The 16,773-nt window shown below is 36.8% G+C and overlaps 1 protein-coding gene across 3 annotated transcripts in view; it reads right to left on the minus strand.

The window, feature by feature from the left end:
- The window catches only part of Gabrb2 (gamma-aminobutyric acid type A receptor subunit beta2), a 222,476-nt gene that overhangs the window by 92,212 nt on the left and 113,491 nt on the right, over positions 1-16,773 (minus strand). For all 3 annotated transcript variants that reach the window (XM_052195898.1, XM_052195897.1, XM_052195896.1), the window contains exon 5: positions 4,771-4,853. In XM_052195898.1, coding sequence (XP_052051858.1) covers positions 4,771-4,853 — 83 coding nt within the window. The remainder of the gene's footprint in view (positions 1-4,770; positions 4,854-16,773) is intronic.

Genomic DNA, 16,773 nt, shown 5'->3' on the forward strand with positions numbered 1-16,773 from the left:
ATCCTTGGCAGGTGCTGACACATTATCAAACAGAAACCCTGTGCTGCTCCAGATCTGTTCGAAAGTATAGTGGGTACGAGAATTTTAATTTCCATTTGTAATTATATTCTTTCTTCTTTCAGCCCTATGGTTTATATTATCATGAAATCTCATCATCCATGCGGAAATAGTGTGAAGAAATGATATTGTAAAATTCTCAGCCTGGAAGATATGTGTAGACCCCATGGAACAGAATCAAAATATATTAAATTTTATGGGTTTTTTGTAATGGGGATGCTGAACTTATATGAATCTACCTTATATTTTAGTATCTTTCAATAAACCTCTGTGTAATGACAGAAATACCTTAACTGTCTTCTCCATCCAATATGGCGTCATCTTCCAGCTACACAGTGACTAAGCTTATCAGCATAAACACAGTGTAAACAATAAATTGAATCTCTAATTTGATTTCATTTTGCTAAATACGAATTTAACTTTATATATCATATTGGAAAGTATGACTACATAATATATTCATAAGCATATGTACATTTATAAGTACATGATAATAAATTACTGTGTTTATTAATAGACATGGTCATATAAATCATATTTTATTTAAAACAGAAATAACAGTTTTAAAAAGACTTTATTGAGTGAAAGGGTTTTTCACCCAGGTTAAGATACACTCTTCACATCCAAGGTGGTGTTTTCAAATGTTGCCAGAACTGAATGGCAGAAGAATTCAAGTTCAAACATCAAAGTCAGAAATATCTGCACAAGATGCTTAAATTCTAACGATGTGTGTAAGACTTATCTATGACTCTTGGGGACTGATAACTATTTGTCTGGACCATAGTCCAATAAAATATCAAATATAGCAAGGGTGGGAAGACACAGCCTTGCTTTCTTTAAGCCTAGATAAAATTCTGAAACTATCATACCCAAACAGCAATGCCAGCTAAATATTATGCAATGACTGAGTGATCGCTTGCAATGCTCTTGGCTTTTTCTTGGGTAAATAATTGTTACTAGGCTTTACTGGAGTAGTGGAGGAATATATTAACTGAAAATAATTCAAGTATCCTTTAAACTTTTCGGTAGTTTATTCCTTTATATATCGCCACCTCTCCCTGTCCAGTATAGATACAAATGGTCACAAATACATTCTCTTATGAGGAGGAACAGATTTGAAAGGGCTAAGAGAATTTTGAAAAGAGTGCATCTACATAGGGTCTTACTAGTGTCTTAGCTAATTCTGCACAGATGCAACTGTAAAATGTATTCCTATGAGAAAAATTTGTGAAAAGAAAAAACGTGACTGAGTCATAGTAGACAAGTACAAACATACGCGTGCACATGTGCGCAAACACACACACACACACACACACACACACACACACACACAAACACAGACTTGAAGCAAGGATGCGATTTTTATCTTTTCCTAAATAGCACTGCTCCTAGTGGGATAAGCAGATGGGCTCTGCAACCTTACATAAACCAGTACTGCCTTATCATCCCTTAATTAAATTCTTTCAGCTTTTGCTGGTGCCAAGTAACCCTGAATCCACAGCTACTTAGAAACTATTTAATCTCATCACTTTCCCAATAAAATAATTTCTTCATGCCCAGTAAAAAGTCTTGCAAAATACTGCCACCCATTTGATTTTCACCAGCTATAATTGCTTAAAGCTTCTTCTCTTTTTTTTTAATTTTTTAACTTTTCTGACCTAAATTGCTTTTTGGCATCATTTAACATTGGTCTATTTTTCCCTCTAGGTCAGATACAGTCAAGGTTCTTAAGAGGAAGTCTTGCAGTAGTTATCTGAAAAACAACTATCCTGTTTAAAGGCTGCATCCATCCCTCCCAGCCCCAATGTTCTTTCCTCAAGGTAAATGAGTCTGCACAACTCCAAATCCAATTTCTTCAACTGTGTCTTTCAGCTGTCTGTTCTGTATATTATTTACATATTCTTCAGTAGTTCTAATTGCGAAATCTCTCTCACAAAGAGTTGTGTGTTTAATCGAGTCCAATATTCTAGGAGTAATTTGATAATATCAATGGTGATGTTGTCTAGAGAATCATTAGTCTTTGCATGGCACAGAAATGGTACCTTGTTTATCTCAGTATCTCTAAACATAATAGTATTATATGACTAATAAACAATAATTTGAAGAACAGGAGCTGCTACTTGCCTAGTTCACTGAGGAAGTTATAATGAGTATTCTACCTATATTCCAAAATAGCCCCCATCACTGTATCAGTTTAGCCCAAAGACCCATCTGCGTGTACCCCCTCCATTCTATAATTATTGATGTATTATGAGGTGATGCTGACCTTGTAGTAGCCATGACCTAGATAGTCCATATTGACCACCTAATATTCTCAAGCTAAATTTTAAGACTTGTTATAAGTATCATTTGTTTTACTTAAAAATATATTTTATTCTTTTCATTATATTCATAAGCTTATTATAATGCATGGTAAGTAATTAAGTGTTCAAAGAGTATTTAATGAAGAAATTAATTAATGATTGAATGAATGGATGGGTGATATATGAATTCATTTTTAAGTTCCTTACTCCAAGCATTCTAGACACAGGTTATGCTTTCTCTACTGAACCAGGATATTTGTTGTCAACATGTTGATAGATCATCATAATTTAGCATTAGTATTGGGGCCATTGTGATTTGAGAGTTAAGAAGAGAAAGGACAGGAAGAGAAAAAATGATGAGGAAGAAAGGGACAGAGGAAGCAAAAGAGAGTCTGATGATTCCCTGGGCTACCAAAGGAAACAATTGGCTAAGGTGGTTATGACTGAGCCGTCAGGCACCATCTGTAAACTTCTTGCTTATGGGATACAATTTGAATATATTCATAAAAATGTAAAAATAAACAGGCTTTCATATCACATGCATTGTTAAAACAGCATCATATTTCATTTTCTACAACGATGATTAGCAGTATGTATAGATCTTTAGTACCAATTCCCTTTTGAACAGACTATTTTAAATGGGACATGGATAAAAGGGATGATTTAATCTGGTCTTCCAATATCAGTGTCTTTCCCCAAGACATATCAATGGCCTAAGATTATATCAGCAAGTTATTGCAATTTTTAGGCGCTAAAGGAAACTAGAAATATAACATTTTTACCCATTTGATTCTGTTTCCCTGGGTATAAAGACAAAAATATTATCAATACTCCATTTCACTGGTCAACTAGAAATAGAAATGAAGGCCGTAAATTGAAATAATATATTTGTAAATTTAAAAATTGCTATTTTCAAGTTGTAATTTAACCCTTGAGTGCTACCTGTTTCTGCTGGTATTCCTTCTTCAAAAACAAACCAGGCTTTTTTGGTTTTTGTTTGTTTTGTTTTTGAGAAGACAACAAAGAACTTGAAGTGAAATCTCTGTAATTCCTCAATCTATGCATAACTATGATTCTTTATGAGTCCAGTAAAATTTTACTTCCAAAAACATAATCATAATAAAATAAAAGGCTCCCAGAAGCAAAGCAAACTTTTTCCAAGAAATCCTCCCACCAAGCATCTGAAACTGCCTAAAAATTTGGTCTTTGAGAAATATTGTACCATAAGTTAAGCACATGTAATGAGCGGTGCCATCTCAAAGACAGTTACATAAAATTAATCAGTACAATCCTATAGGCCAGCTAAATTAACTAGTTTTATAATATGAAGACGTAATTTGGATATAATGATGAGTTAGAATACAAGCATGCAATTAGTTTCTTTATAAGTATGTGCAAATTTAATTACCCCTAGAAGCTGTCTTTTTAAAATGAGTAAAAAATATGCATAAAGTTTCATAAATGCTCTGTCTGCTCAGAGCAGTGAATTTGGACTCATACTGCTTGCCACGGTTAAAATATTTCTCAGAAGCAGAAAACATCTCAGAGTCCATCTTCTTGCTGTACTGAACACTGAGTTAAAATTGTCTACTGCTAACTATGGACTGGGATAAGATACAAAGTGGAAAAAGCAGACTCAAGCTCCTCCTTTCCCTTAAAGCAGCTCTTTGTGATATCTGGAATGCAGAAAGATTACAGAAGCAGCATTTTAGCCCCTCCCCCAAGAGGGGCAGAGCTAACTCATGGTCATGAAATCCATGGTGCCGAAAAAATGAACACATTACGAACTCTCTCTCTCTCTCTCTCCCTCACACACACACACACACACACACACACACATACACACACACAAATTCTTGCTTATTGTATGGCCTTTGGCCATCTGCAAGAAGCTAAGTTTCCAACACAGATAATCCTGCTTCAAAGCAAAAACAAGCTCACAAAATCCATAGCCCGACCTTCCTAATGCAGTCACTTTGCGTGGCCACATTCTACATTCACTTACCATCTATAAGGGATAACATTTATGAGTTTCAAAGACAATTGGGACATTTTATCACATGCTGTCACCTTCACATTTTTTCTCAGGCTTGTCTTAACCCTTTGTACCAATCTCATACCAAACCAAATGCCTGAACAGTCTGTGATTTCCTTCCAGGACATTAGTACTGCTTTCATTAACAAATCGCACTTTTCCCTAAATATGTTCCCAAGGATTTTGAGATACAGGTAAGAAGGTGGCAGCATTAAGGCGGGGAGAATCTGTCAATGTTTGCCTGAACCAAATTTCAAATACTCCTCTAACAACTTTTCTAAGATCATTGATTGAGGTATGATCCTGCTTAGCAGGCCTGTGCCTAAGGTGAGCCTCAAACCAGGAGTCCAGCCCAGCTGGATCTACAGAACTTACAGCTTTCAATCTCCAATGTGCAATTTTGTTCATCCAGTGGATACCGCCTTAGGTCCATCATGCAGGCAGCTGTAGTTGTGATTCTAGAAGAGAATTGGCAATATAAATTGTTAGTGCTTAAAACCAAGTGAAGAAGAGAGAAAAACAAGAAACAAAAAATAGCCCATGGGCTGGAGAGATGGCTCAGCGGTTAAGAGCACTGACTGCTCTTCTGAAGGTCCTGAGTTCAAATCCCAGCAACAACTTGGTGGCTCACAGCCATGTGTAAAAGAGATCTGACACCCTCTTCTGGTGTGTCTGAACAGACAGCTACAGTGTGCTTACATATTTAATTAATAAATCTTTAAAAAAAATAGCCCTCTTAGAGACTGAGTTCTAGCCTAAGCATCCAGAACGGGAGTGATCATCTTGTGGAAACTATTTTCCTTCACAATTCTTCTTCTGGCTTCTGAAGAGATTGGATTATAGAAGTATCCAGTGGGTCACTAATGACTTCAACCAAAATAGCCTAAGTCTGTTTCAAAGGCAGTTCTTTCAAGTCTCCAGAATGCCTTTGGGGCGAATTTGTTCTAGTTGTATCGCAGGTGACTAGGAGTGGAGGCAAAACCTTCCAATGACTCTCACCTTTGCTTTATTCCATCCGTTTGCAAGAAGATAAAGTCTGATCTTCCACCAAGCTTACTTTGGATCCATCATTTTCATGCTTAAAAATCACACTGTACTTTGTAACCATCCTCATTAACATACATCCCACATGAGCTTTCTATCTATGCCTGATCATTTTGTCCTAAATAATCTGATGCTTTCTTGGCTATTTAGAAAGAGCACGAAGAATGGAAGTTCATAGTTTTGGATTTGACCAACCTACTTTTGCTCAATTGTGAGGAGCTCAGCTAGAAACAGAAAAATGAGACATAGCTCTATTCTGGAGAAAATAGCATAGACTATACTTTCCAAACTGCACCTATATCATGTGGAAATAAATCAAGAATCCACGTAGCCTCATTCCGGGAAGATACTTGGGTGAATCTGACAACTGGAGGTGTAGACTGGGAATATATAATTGGTTATTCATAATGATGTTTCTTAAATTAAATTTTCATTTCTTTAGTTCAAAAATGCTTCCAAGTGCAGGTTTTTTGTTGATTTTTTTCCCTTTTAGTTAGTGAGTCCTGCAGATCACCCTGCCTCAATTCTCTACTACTCCACTTTCTCCTATGAGTCTGTCCCAATTGGTTCTCCTACAAGACAGTGCAGGAGCTGGGCCTCAGACCTTTCCATCTGTGTCCCTGATTCCATCCTCCACACAAAAACACAAAGTACATCTCATCTGTTAAAAATATAATGGCTATTCTAAGAGAATCCACTCTGACTTTGGCTGACTTTCACATGTTATGTTTCTCTCCTTCTTTCCTATTAGCCTCTCCTGTTGTGTTTCTCCACAATGCCTTTCCACCTTTATCTTTGTTCTATGTCTATAACATGCCCTTGTTCCCCACTTCTTCTGTCACTCAATCCTTCCCCCTCAGAGAAGCTTCTCCAGAACAGCTTATCCAGGGTGACTGTCTTAACTCATGCTCCATTGTAGCTTTCTGTTCACTACCTTCAAGCATTTACCAAAATCTGGAATTAACTCGCTAATTGTTTTCTCAGAAGGGTCCTTTTCTTTCAATAAAATTTAAGCAGCTTATGGGCATAGACTCTGTTCAATTCAGGGCAAAGGCGTTCAACAAATATTGGCTGAATGATAAAAAACATTAATTTATAATGAGGCAAGCAGTTGGATTTACTCATTATGTCTTTGCATTTGGAAGAATATTTTATTGCTTTACTTCTGTTTTGGCTGAAAATGGTCCTGTGTCTTAGGTTAGAGATGTGTCTTTTGTAGGTTGAACAATAAATGGACTTTAATCAATTTAAATTACATGAAGAAAATTACCTTAAAGTTATTTTATCAATTTGACTGTTTCAGCTTTCGATGAGATTTATGTTGTATTTAAATTCTACAAATTACATTAAAATGAATATTCACATTTAATATTCTTATAACATGACACTTGGATGGATTTTTTTCTTGGCCCAATGTTTCCTCTTGGAATTTTGTGTGATAGTATAAATTGATACACTCTGAATTGCCTCTAACCGACAGATTACAAAAAGGAAATGAAATTTAGGAAATTGTACATATACCATACCCCAATGCTGTTGTGGAAAATCATTGTATGGATTCTTTTCCCTAGGAACTAGGGGAAATAATTTGCTTAGTCTGGTAAACCAGTATGAAAGGGAAGACTGTTACAGGGACATAACTATAATTTCAAAAAACCAAGAGAAACAAGTGCAGAAAGCCAGCTGTGTAATTGAGGTGAAGTTTGTAATTGGTACTACAGCTTGTAGTTCACACTTCTGCTAATAGATATTCTTAACAATTAATAACCATGAACTATTCTGTATACATGAAGACAAACAAATCCACAGATGCTATTACAAAAAGAATGTGTTTTCTTCATGTTTTCAAAGTAAAGTAAAATGAGGGATGACTGACACTGTAAATCTGTCAGTAGAATGCTCACTTAGCATGTATAAAGGCCTGGGTTCAATTCCCAGTACCATATAACACAGGACTTATAGCTGGGGAATCAAAAGTTTAAGATCAAATGTAGTAAGTTTGAGGCCTTACAGATTGCCTTACACAAGGTGTTCAAACAGCAACAGCAGCAATAGCAACAACAACAACAACAAAGGATTTTTCTTATAATATTCATATTATTTATTGTTTTATTTTATGTCTTTTTTAACATTATAAATTAGAAAGCTAGTAGATCCTATGGATATTTTATATTTGATGTTTGCACTTTGGGTCTTCTATTGGAGTAAATTCAAAACTCTGGGACTAAAACCATCCATTTTTAAATCTTGATCATGACTACAAGAACTAGTCACCCCTCTGATTATGCACTGGCATTCTATGCTTACTGGAAATACTTGCCAACCGGGTTGGCTGTAGGATGATAAATGAAAGGGATGTGTAACTTAAACAGTGCTCTGCAACGTTTGTATTAGTCTGCAATGGGCAGATATCAAGGCAACCCATTTCACCACATTTCATTGAAAAGTAAAAAGTACTTGCTTGCCCAAATGAAATGTAAATGCCCATGTGTGTCCATTATCAATAAGTGTGGATGATAACTATGAATATAAGAGTTATACCATAAAAATATATAACATTGTTAAGTATAAACCTAGATAGTTCCCAAGTGCCGATGGAATTCAGAAATCACATGTTTTGTCTTAATTTGTATTCAAAAGAAATGTCCCTGACACATGCCAACTAACTCACAATTAAAATAATAATAATAAATCACCAAACAAAATAGAGAAGCACAATCCAATGTAAGCACTGATTGACAAATTAAGAATTCTGAGTTGATGCTTATTAAGAGTCAAATATAACTCCTCCAAGAACTCTCATATAAATTTAATAATTAAAATAATTTTAGTGAAGAAAGTTCCCTGTGATGAATCCCAATCCAAAAAGGCCAGTAAGCAAGCATCTATGTCTGTTTTATTTATAATAGGTCTGAGGTTCCACAGCAGTGCAACAGATACACCTTCAGTTCTAATGAATATTCTTAGCACCATTAATGAACCATAAATCACTCAATAGAATTACAAGGTTTCTTTGAAGAGAGACTTACAACCGGTTGCAAAAAATGCCCTGGTAAAAGATCACAAGATCCAGGGGATCAGAGAATTTTCTGTGAGATTGTGTTTCCTAGCAATTAACGTCAGAAACTACATTCATAAATTCTCATCAACATAACTCTCAAAATGAGCTGAATAAAGACTACACTAATAGACATGCTGAATTGGACTGGGAAAAAACTCAAGAGGCCTCAACCCTTCACAGAGGACTAAGGCAACTCAGGAATACTGAGAGGAGAGATATAATTTTCCCATGGAAAGAGCACACCAGTTGATTATCTAATACTGAATGGTCAACCCTGAAAACATGAACAGTATTATGCAGACTAGTTTAGTTTTAAAACTTAAAAATATGGAGACAGCCTTAGTTTTTAATCAAACCAGTCAGTTCACCTCCAGAATGCACCTTCCTTATGATTGGAGCGTCCTCAATTGTAAACACCATCAACAGAGTTAAACTCTTTTGAAGAATGAAAGTTTCACTTAGAAAGGCCTGCATTTTATTTGGAGCAAGAGATGGTGAATAACACTTTTCCTTCCTTAGTCATCAGCTACTATCGATCTATATGCCTTGTACCATAAAATATTAGCATAGAGCAAAAAAAATTAAAACAAAAGAAAAAAACTAAATGTCCAGCAATGCCTAAGGATTCATTAAAAGCATTCATAAATCAAGAAATACAAAAGTTAACCCAATATTTGTATCAAAGATATAATTTATATTTTTATAGCTTTTATAATTTTGGAGTGCACAAATATCACTCAAAATATGAGTACTGCTAAAGATGACTACAAAGCACAAGTAAGTGGCACTTTTCCAGATTCAAGATGAAGCACTTGGAATCATAATATGTGTGACAAAACTTACACCTTGCAGGAGACTCTTTAGGAGGTGACTGGGAAGTTGAAAACATAGTCACATATGTATAACCTATGAGAGTCTGAGAGTCTCAAACAGAGATAGTAAGCATATAAATTAAGTGATTTTTTAAAGTGACTCTGATTTCTTTAATAGATGATGTTATATTCATCAAGAAAATTTGTTTTTATCCATATCATTGATAAAATATCAAATGTGCTCTCCTGAACTATGTTTTGTACACGGTGTTCTAATGCATGCTGTGATTTGTTTGTTCAACTAATCCATTTACTCAAAACCTACAACCAATTATAACTGCAAGGGAAAAAGAAGGCATTCTGGCATTAGTAGACAAAATACTCAGTAGAAAATGAAGAATTTTAAAATAGGAAGACGGAGAGATGGTTCAGAAGTTAAGTATGTACTTAACTTCTGGTCTTGGCTGGTCTTGCCAACGACCAGAATTCAGTTCCTAACAGGCACATTTAGTAGGTCACAACTGCCAGTGGTTTTAGCTCCAGGGTTCCAAATCCTTTTTTGACATCTGTAGGTGTTACACTTATGGGCATAAACCTACTCTCTCTCTCTCTCTCTCTCTCTCTCTCTCTCTCTCTCTCTCTCTCACTGAAAATAAAATCTTTAACGAGGTCAATTACCCAAGCATATATCAATTTTTGAGATTTTCCAAAAAAGAAATTAAAATTTCAACACAGAGAAATTCTAAATTTGAGGATTAGGATATTAACTCAAATTATAAAATGTTTCAATGACCTCATCTGATTTTCTTCCTTTTTTATTAGGTATAATATTTATTTACATTTCAAATGATTTCCCCTTTGCTGTTCCCCCCTCCGAAAATCCCATAAGCCATCTCCCCCGGCCCAGTTCCCCAATCAACCCTCTTCCACTTCCTTGTCCTGGTATTTCCCTACACTGTACCATCAAGCCTTTCCAGGACCAAAGGCCTCTCCCCCGTGGATGTCCAACAAGGCCATCCTCTGCTGCCTATGTGTCTGGAGCCATGAGTAACCCCATGTGTACTCTCTGGTTGATGGTTTTGTCCCTGGAAGCTCTGGGAGTACTGGGTGGCTCTTATTGTTGTTCCTCCTATGTCACTACAAACCCCTTCACCTCCTTGGATCCTTTCTCTAGCTCCCCCATTGGGGACCCTGTGCTCAGTTAAATGGCTAGCCAGTGGGGTACAGAGCTAAACAAAGAATTTTTGCCTAAGGAATGGCTGAGAAGCACCTAAAGAAATGTTCAACATCCCTAATCATCAGGGAAATACAAGTCAAAACAACCCTGAGATTTCACCTCACACAAGTCAGAATGGCTAAGATCAAAAATTCAGGAGACAGCAGGTACTGGTGAGGATGTGCAGAAAGAGGAACACTCTTCCACTGAAGGTGGGATTGCAAACTGGTACAACCACTCTGGATATCAGTTTGGCAGTTCCTCAGAAAACTTGGCATAATACTACCAGAGGACCCTTTCATACCACTCCTGGGCATTTACCCAGAAGATGCTCCCACATATAATAAGAACACATGCTCTGCTATGTTTATAGCAGTTCTATTTATAGTCACCAGAAGCTGGAAAGAACCCAGGTGTCCCTCAACGGAGGAATGGATACAGAAAATGTGGTATATTTACACTATGGAATACTACTCAGCTATTGAAAATAATGAATTCACGAAATTCTTAGGCAAATGGCTGGAAATGGAAAATATCATCCTAAGTGAGCTAACCCAATCATAAAAGAACACACATGGTTGCACTCACTGATAAATGGATGTAATCCCAGAAGCTTAGAATACCCAAGACACAATTCACATATCAAATGATGCCCAAGAAGAAGGAAGAACAAAGTATTGATACTCTGGTCCTTCTTAGGGGTAACAAAATACCCACAGAAGGAGATACAGAGACCAAGTGTGGAAAAGAGTCTGAGGGAAAGACCATCCAGAGACTACCCTACCCATTGATCCATCCCATATATAGTTATAAAAACCAGACACTATTATAGAGGCCCACAAGTACTTGCTGACTAGAGCCAGACATAGCTGTCATCTGGGAGGCTCTGCAAGTGCATGAGAAATGATTCTCTTTCTTTAAAAGGGGAAATCATTTGCAATGTAAACAAAGAATACAGAAAATAAAAATATATAATAAAAAAGTTCTTTAACTGTGGCTTTATTAGTGTATGACCATATTTGACATCATTCTGTATCTGATGGCCACTCTTGTTGGGAAACAAAATCAACTTTCACACTAAGTCATTTGCAATCAGCTCTTAGATTTTGTTGCTTAAAAAGAATATAGATAAAGGAGGTGGATGATTTCTTAAGTGGAATTCTAATGTAAAAAAACCCCACACAATATTAATTGATCAGCTACTAATAAGTTATAGATGCTATTAATACTGTGGAAACATTTCTTTTCTCTTAAGGCTAATGATTATTCTCATCTAACAGACACAAAGAGTGGAGTATGTTTTCTGAGTCACACTGTGAATAGTAGAACAGGGAGAATTTTTATGGCAGGCATTTGATTTACCAGTCCACATATTTAAGAAAGATACAACTAAGTTTGATAGATAACCTTGACAGTATGGCGTGGGTTCTTCAGAAGTCTGCTATATACATTCAGAATGAGCTTACTCGATCTGTGATCCTGTATTCATACATTCATGGTATGACCTTGAGATGGTGTAATTCTGTTTTACCCACACATGCAAATGTTGTATTTCACAGATGTTTATTCTGTTTTACTCAATTATGTAGATCAGCCCATCCCAGACAAGTAAATACAAGCATCTCCCTAAGGAGTCTCTGTCAAAACTCTCTCTCCTCTGATTGAAGGTCCTCCTCAGCTCCTCCCCACTTTTTTTGTTTGTCTTTCTAGTCTCTCTAAAGGCCTTGTGCTTACATTAAAAATCTCCAAGACTCTTGCGTAATTGTTTTGAAAAGCTCTTTTGAAGTCCCCTTTTAGAGTCACATGCACTACTATGCTCAACTTTGTAATCACCCAAAAAAGTAAGATTGCTGGCAATCATGTTCCCATTTGATAAATCTTGCATTTCAGATTAGAGCTATTTGTGCTCTTCTGCAGATGTTTGGCCTTCTGCGACTCTTCAATTTTCTGTAATCTTATGCTCTGCAAAGATACTGTGACCATTAAAGGGCTACCCAGGTCTCTGCCACAAATGCAGACACTATTATTTAAGAAATTTTCCTAAATAAATAGCTTGTCTCTGCAATGCAATGAGAAGTCTCATGCAAGCTCTCATTTTGTGAGGACATAAAGCTCACTTCATCACAAATATTAATACAAATGTGCCAACTAGGATCTTATTTGCCTTCTGTTCTATTCCCTATACTACATTTTTGGTAGTCTTACCTAAAAATCCTGTATTTATCTTAGAGTCTTATTTTTTCTTTATAAAATTTACATCAAGAGAAGTGAGAAGCACAAGGACAAGTAAACATCTCATAATTTGATCATCATTTGATCAACTGAAATCTGATTTTATATCACAGTAAGAGATATAATGGAACTATGATTTATTTAAAAGGGCATACAATAAGACTGGGAACTCTGAATTATTTTAAAATCGAACTTTATTCACAATTTAAAATGATGATTCAATATACTGGGTGCTTTTGACATTATACCCATTAAAATAATCAACTATTTTTTTTCTGCATAACACACCAGAAATCTACCATTTCAGAACACTTCATTGGTTTCTTCCTTCCTTCCTTCCTTCCTTCCTTCCTTCCTTCCTTCCTTCCTTCCTTCATTTATTTATTTACTTATTTACTTATTTATTTATAGACAATGTGTCCCTATGCAATCCTAGGGAATATAGAAAATGTTAAGTAAAGACCAAAGTCACAGAGGTTTGTTTCTACCTCTGGAGTTCTGAAAGCTTTGGGCCACCACAGTCAGCTTATTTATATTTTTAAATAGCTAACAGATGTGTGAGGACTTGCCTAGAACAGACTAACCTCCAACTACAGCTGTGTCTCCTCACTTCTTTCTAGTCCCCTCCAAGTACAGCTTAAAATGCAAACTACACAGGTGAACGTCTTCTTTTTGCTTCTCTGATTGTACCCTCTAACCCTAATCTCTGAATTTTGTCTTCCTGAAAAACTAGTCTCTTTGGACTTCCCAATCTATTCTAAGCTTGGCTGTCTGGCATAGAGAATGGAGAGCAGTACATGAAACTGAGATCAGAGGGAGGTTAAAATCCAGGGATGCTGACCTCCTTTTCTGTTGGACCCCTGGGCCATCCAGTCCTCCCTCCTCTTTTGAAAAGTGAATCCTAGGGCGCTTAATGTCAACCTGCTGATCTCCTGTAGTTAGGGAGGAATGTTTTTTAATCTCTTTGTAAATAGTCCTTTTATTGCCTCCTCAAATTATCCCACTTTTGGTCTACCATCTGTTTCCTGTTGGGTTCTTGACTGATAGAATACATTATAGAAATGTATTTAAGATCAGAGGCGCTAACAGTTATGCTGTCAAAAATTAGAACAGTTCGTTTCTGGAGCTCTCTGCCTTAAGAATTTGGAGGTAAGATAATGAATATCCCTTCCCTCTACCTTAAAGGAGACATCTCTTACCTGTCATTCTGGTAAATGTTCATCATAGGCAGAACTAAGATGCCCTCTAACTGCCCAGCTAACATGGTGCTCTTTGCCTCCTGCGTTTTTTCTTTTTTCTTTATTAATAACTTCATTTGTTTACATTTCAAGTGTTATCCCCCTTCCTGGTCTCCCCTCCACCAACCTCCCACTCCACCCTCCTCCAATTTACCTCTAAGAGGGCTCTCACCCACCCACCCACTCCTGCCTCCTTTAAGACTATCTATCACTATTAGAATTCTGGGGTGTTTATTTGTCGTGTTTCTCTCTCTCCCCATAGATTCAGGCATTTTCCAATCTAACCAAGGCTAGGTCCTCTAGAAGGTGACACTGAGAGATATTTATTTGGGACTATCAACTATGCAGAGAGGCTGGATGAAGGTTTTTTTTTTTTTTTTAAAAAAGGAAGACTTCAAATTGTATTCTATGCAAGATGGCAGAAATGCTAGCATGGCTGCTCTCCCTGGAAACATGCAAGATTGTCTGTGGTAGGGCTGAAGGTGCCTTAACCAGCCTCTCACAGCTGACACTATTCCAAGCAAGCATAACAAAAGTGGAAAACACCTTTGCCTCATTTTTCTCATCTCCTAACTCTCTCCCATTCTTTAGAAACTTGCTGAATTCATAAGACCAAAAATTCTAAGTGACCCACTGTTTTCATATCATCATGCATAGTTCCCATGTGCTACATCTGCATCTATAATGAGGTATCTTGTGCAGCATACTGGCAATTCATTTCTGATTCAAAAAAGCTCCATACATGCTACCATCTCAGGGCTTTCTGCCACCTGACATCAACAGCAAAATAGTTTTAGCTATGTGGTACATTTTACTATTTCTAGATTTTATATAAATAGTTATAAAACTGTGAGAAGAATGATTAATACCAGTAGTAACCACACATGTATAGCAAAGCCATGGTTATTATTGTTAACATAATCACCACAAAACTTCAAATAATGATATCTAGACTCTGCATAGAAACAAATGTAGTCCTGTATGCTGTGGGTTGGAATACAAACTGGTTCAACATTTTTGAAGGATTGTTTGACAACAGCAAACAAGACCTACTTACTGTACATACCTTGGCTCCTGAAATTTCATCTTAGTGAATTAGGGTGAGATCACACTGATACACAGAGATGTTGAACAAACTTTGTGACTTGGCAAGACAGAAAGGTTTTTGTATATATTTGTATGTGTGCACATATGTGAATGTGTGTATATTTGTAAACACACATATGTGAATGTTGAGCTGAATTTTGATCTAGACACATATATGATGTGGTAAAATATTCTTAAGAAGAATGGAAAACACTAGAAATCTTTCTTGGTATATGAGAAGCAAACAGGTAAAGAGGCAGTACAGGCAGTGTATGTTTGCATGTGAAACAGAGAATGAAGGAAAGGCCATCCAGAGAGGACCCCACCTAGGGATCCACCCCATCTGCAAACACCAACTCCCTACACTGTTGCTGATGCCAAGAAGTGCTTGCTGACAGGAGCCTGATATAGCTAGCTGTTCCCTGGGAGCCTCTACCAGCACCTGACCAATACAGATACAGATACTCACAGCCAGACATCACTCTGAGCCTGGGAACCCCAATAGAAGAGCTAGGGAAAGGACAGAAGAAGATGAAGGGCATTGCAATCCCATATAAAGAACAACTGACTGAACCACCCAGAGCTTCAAGGGACCAAACCAGCAAAGAGCCATAGTTCTAGATACATATGTAGCAGAGGATGGCCTTGTCTAACACCAATGGGACGGGAGTCCCTTGGTCCTGTAGAGGCTTGATGCCCCAGCATAGGATTATAGCAAGATCTGCAAGGACAGAGTGGGTGAGTGGGTGGAGGAGCACCTCATAGAGGCAAAGGGGAAGGGGACGGGGGCATGGGAAGGGGGATTTGTGAACGGGTAACCAGGAAGAAGAATATTATTGGAAATGTAAATGAATAAAATGATTAATAATAAGAATAAAGAAATTATATCAATTGAAGTAGTTAAAAATATAAAAGAGGTGTAGCACATTGATGAGTTGATAGAGCACCTGCTTAGCAAGCACAGATCTCTGAGTTCTTTCCCCAGCATTGCATAAAACTAAACTTGTTGGTACACAAGTATTATTCTCGACAAGGGAGGTGGAGGTAGGAAGATTAAAAGTACGAAACCAATTGCTGCTACACGTTGAGTTGCAGACCTCTTTGGGTTACATGAAATTCTGCCACAAGAAATCCAATTTAAAAAACAATGAAAATATAGTTGATTGCTAGAGTTCCAGACCTCTTTGGGCTACATGAAACCTTGTCACAAGAAATCTAATCTAAAAAGAAATAAACATATAGCTGATTGTTATTTTTTATTTTTTTGGTAATTTCCTTGTTTCTGCAATGAATAGTCATCATTTCTTCCGATAAATGTTCTAAAGATAATTTTCTCTCTCTGCTTGGGGCTAGGACAGTACTATTACTGGCTCTGAACTGCATTCCTTCTTTCTGAATACCTTTTATTCTTTTTTAAGTGAGGACATTTGCTTATGCACACAACCCTTACCATATTCCATGGATTGGAGATACTGGTTGTCAAAACTGTGGTGCATGCACTTCAATAGGTTTCATGTCATTAAAAATGTTTATGAGCAAAACATCAAGTAATTATGGATTTTTAAAGCAAGCAAGCAAGAAAGAAAGAAAGAAAGAAAGAAAGAAAGAAAGAAAGAAAGAAAGAAAGACCCGGGTTGAGTGATATCCATGCAATTGCCCTTTAGATGAACAAGTCCTTTCTTTGTGATC

This window comes from Apodemus sylvaticus, chromosome 10, assembly GCF_947179515.1.
Source record: "Apodemus sylvaticus chromosome 10, mApoSyl1.1, whole genome shotgun sequence".
Lineage (NCBI taxonomy): Eukaryota > Metazoa > Chordata > Mammalia > Rodentia > Muridae > Apodemus > Apodemus sylvaticus.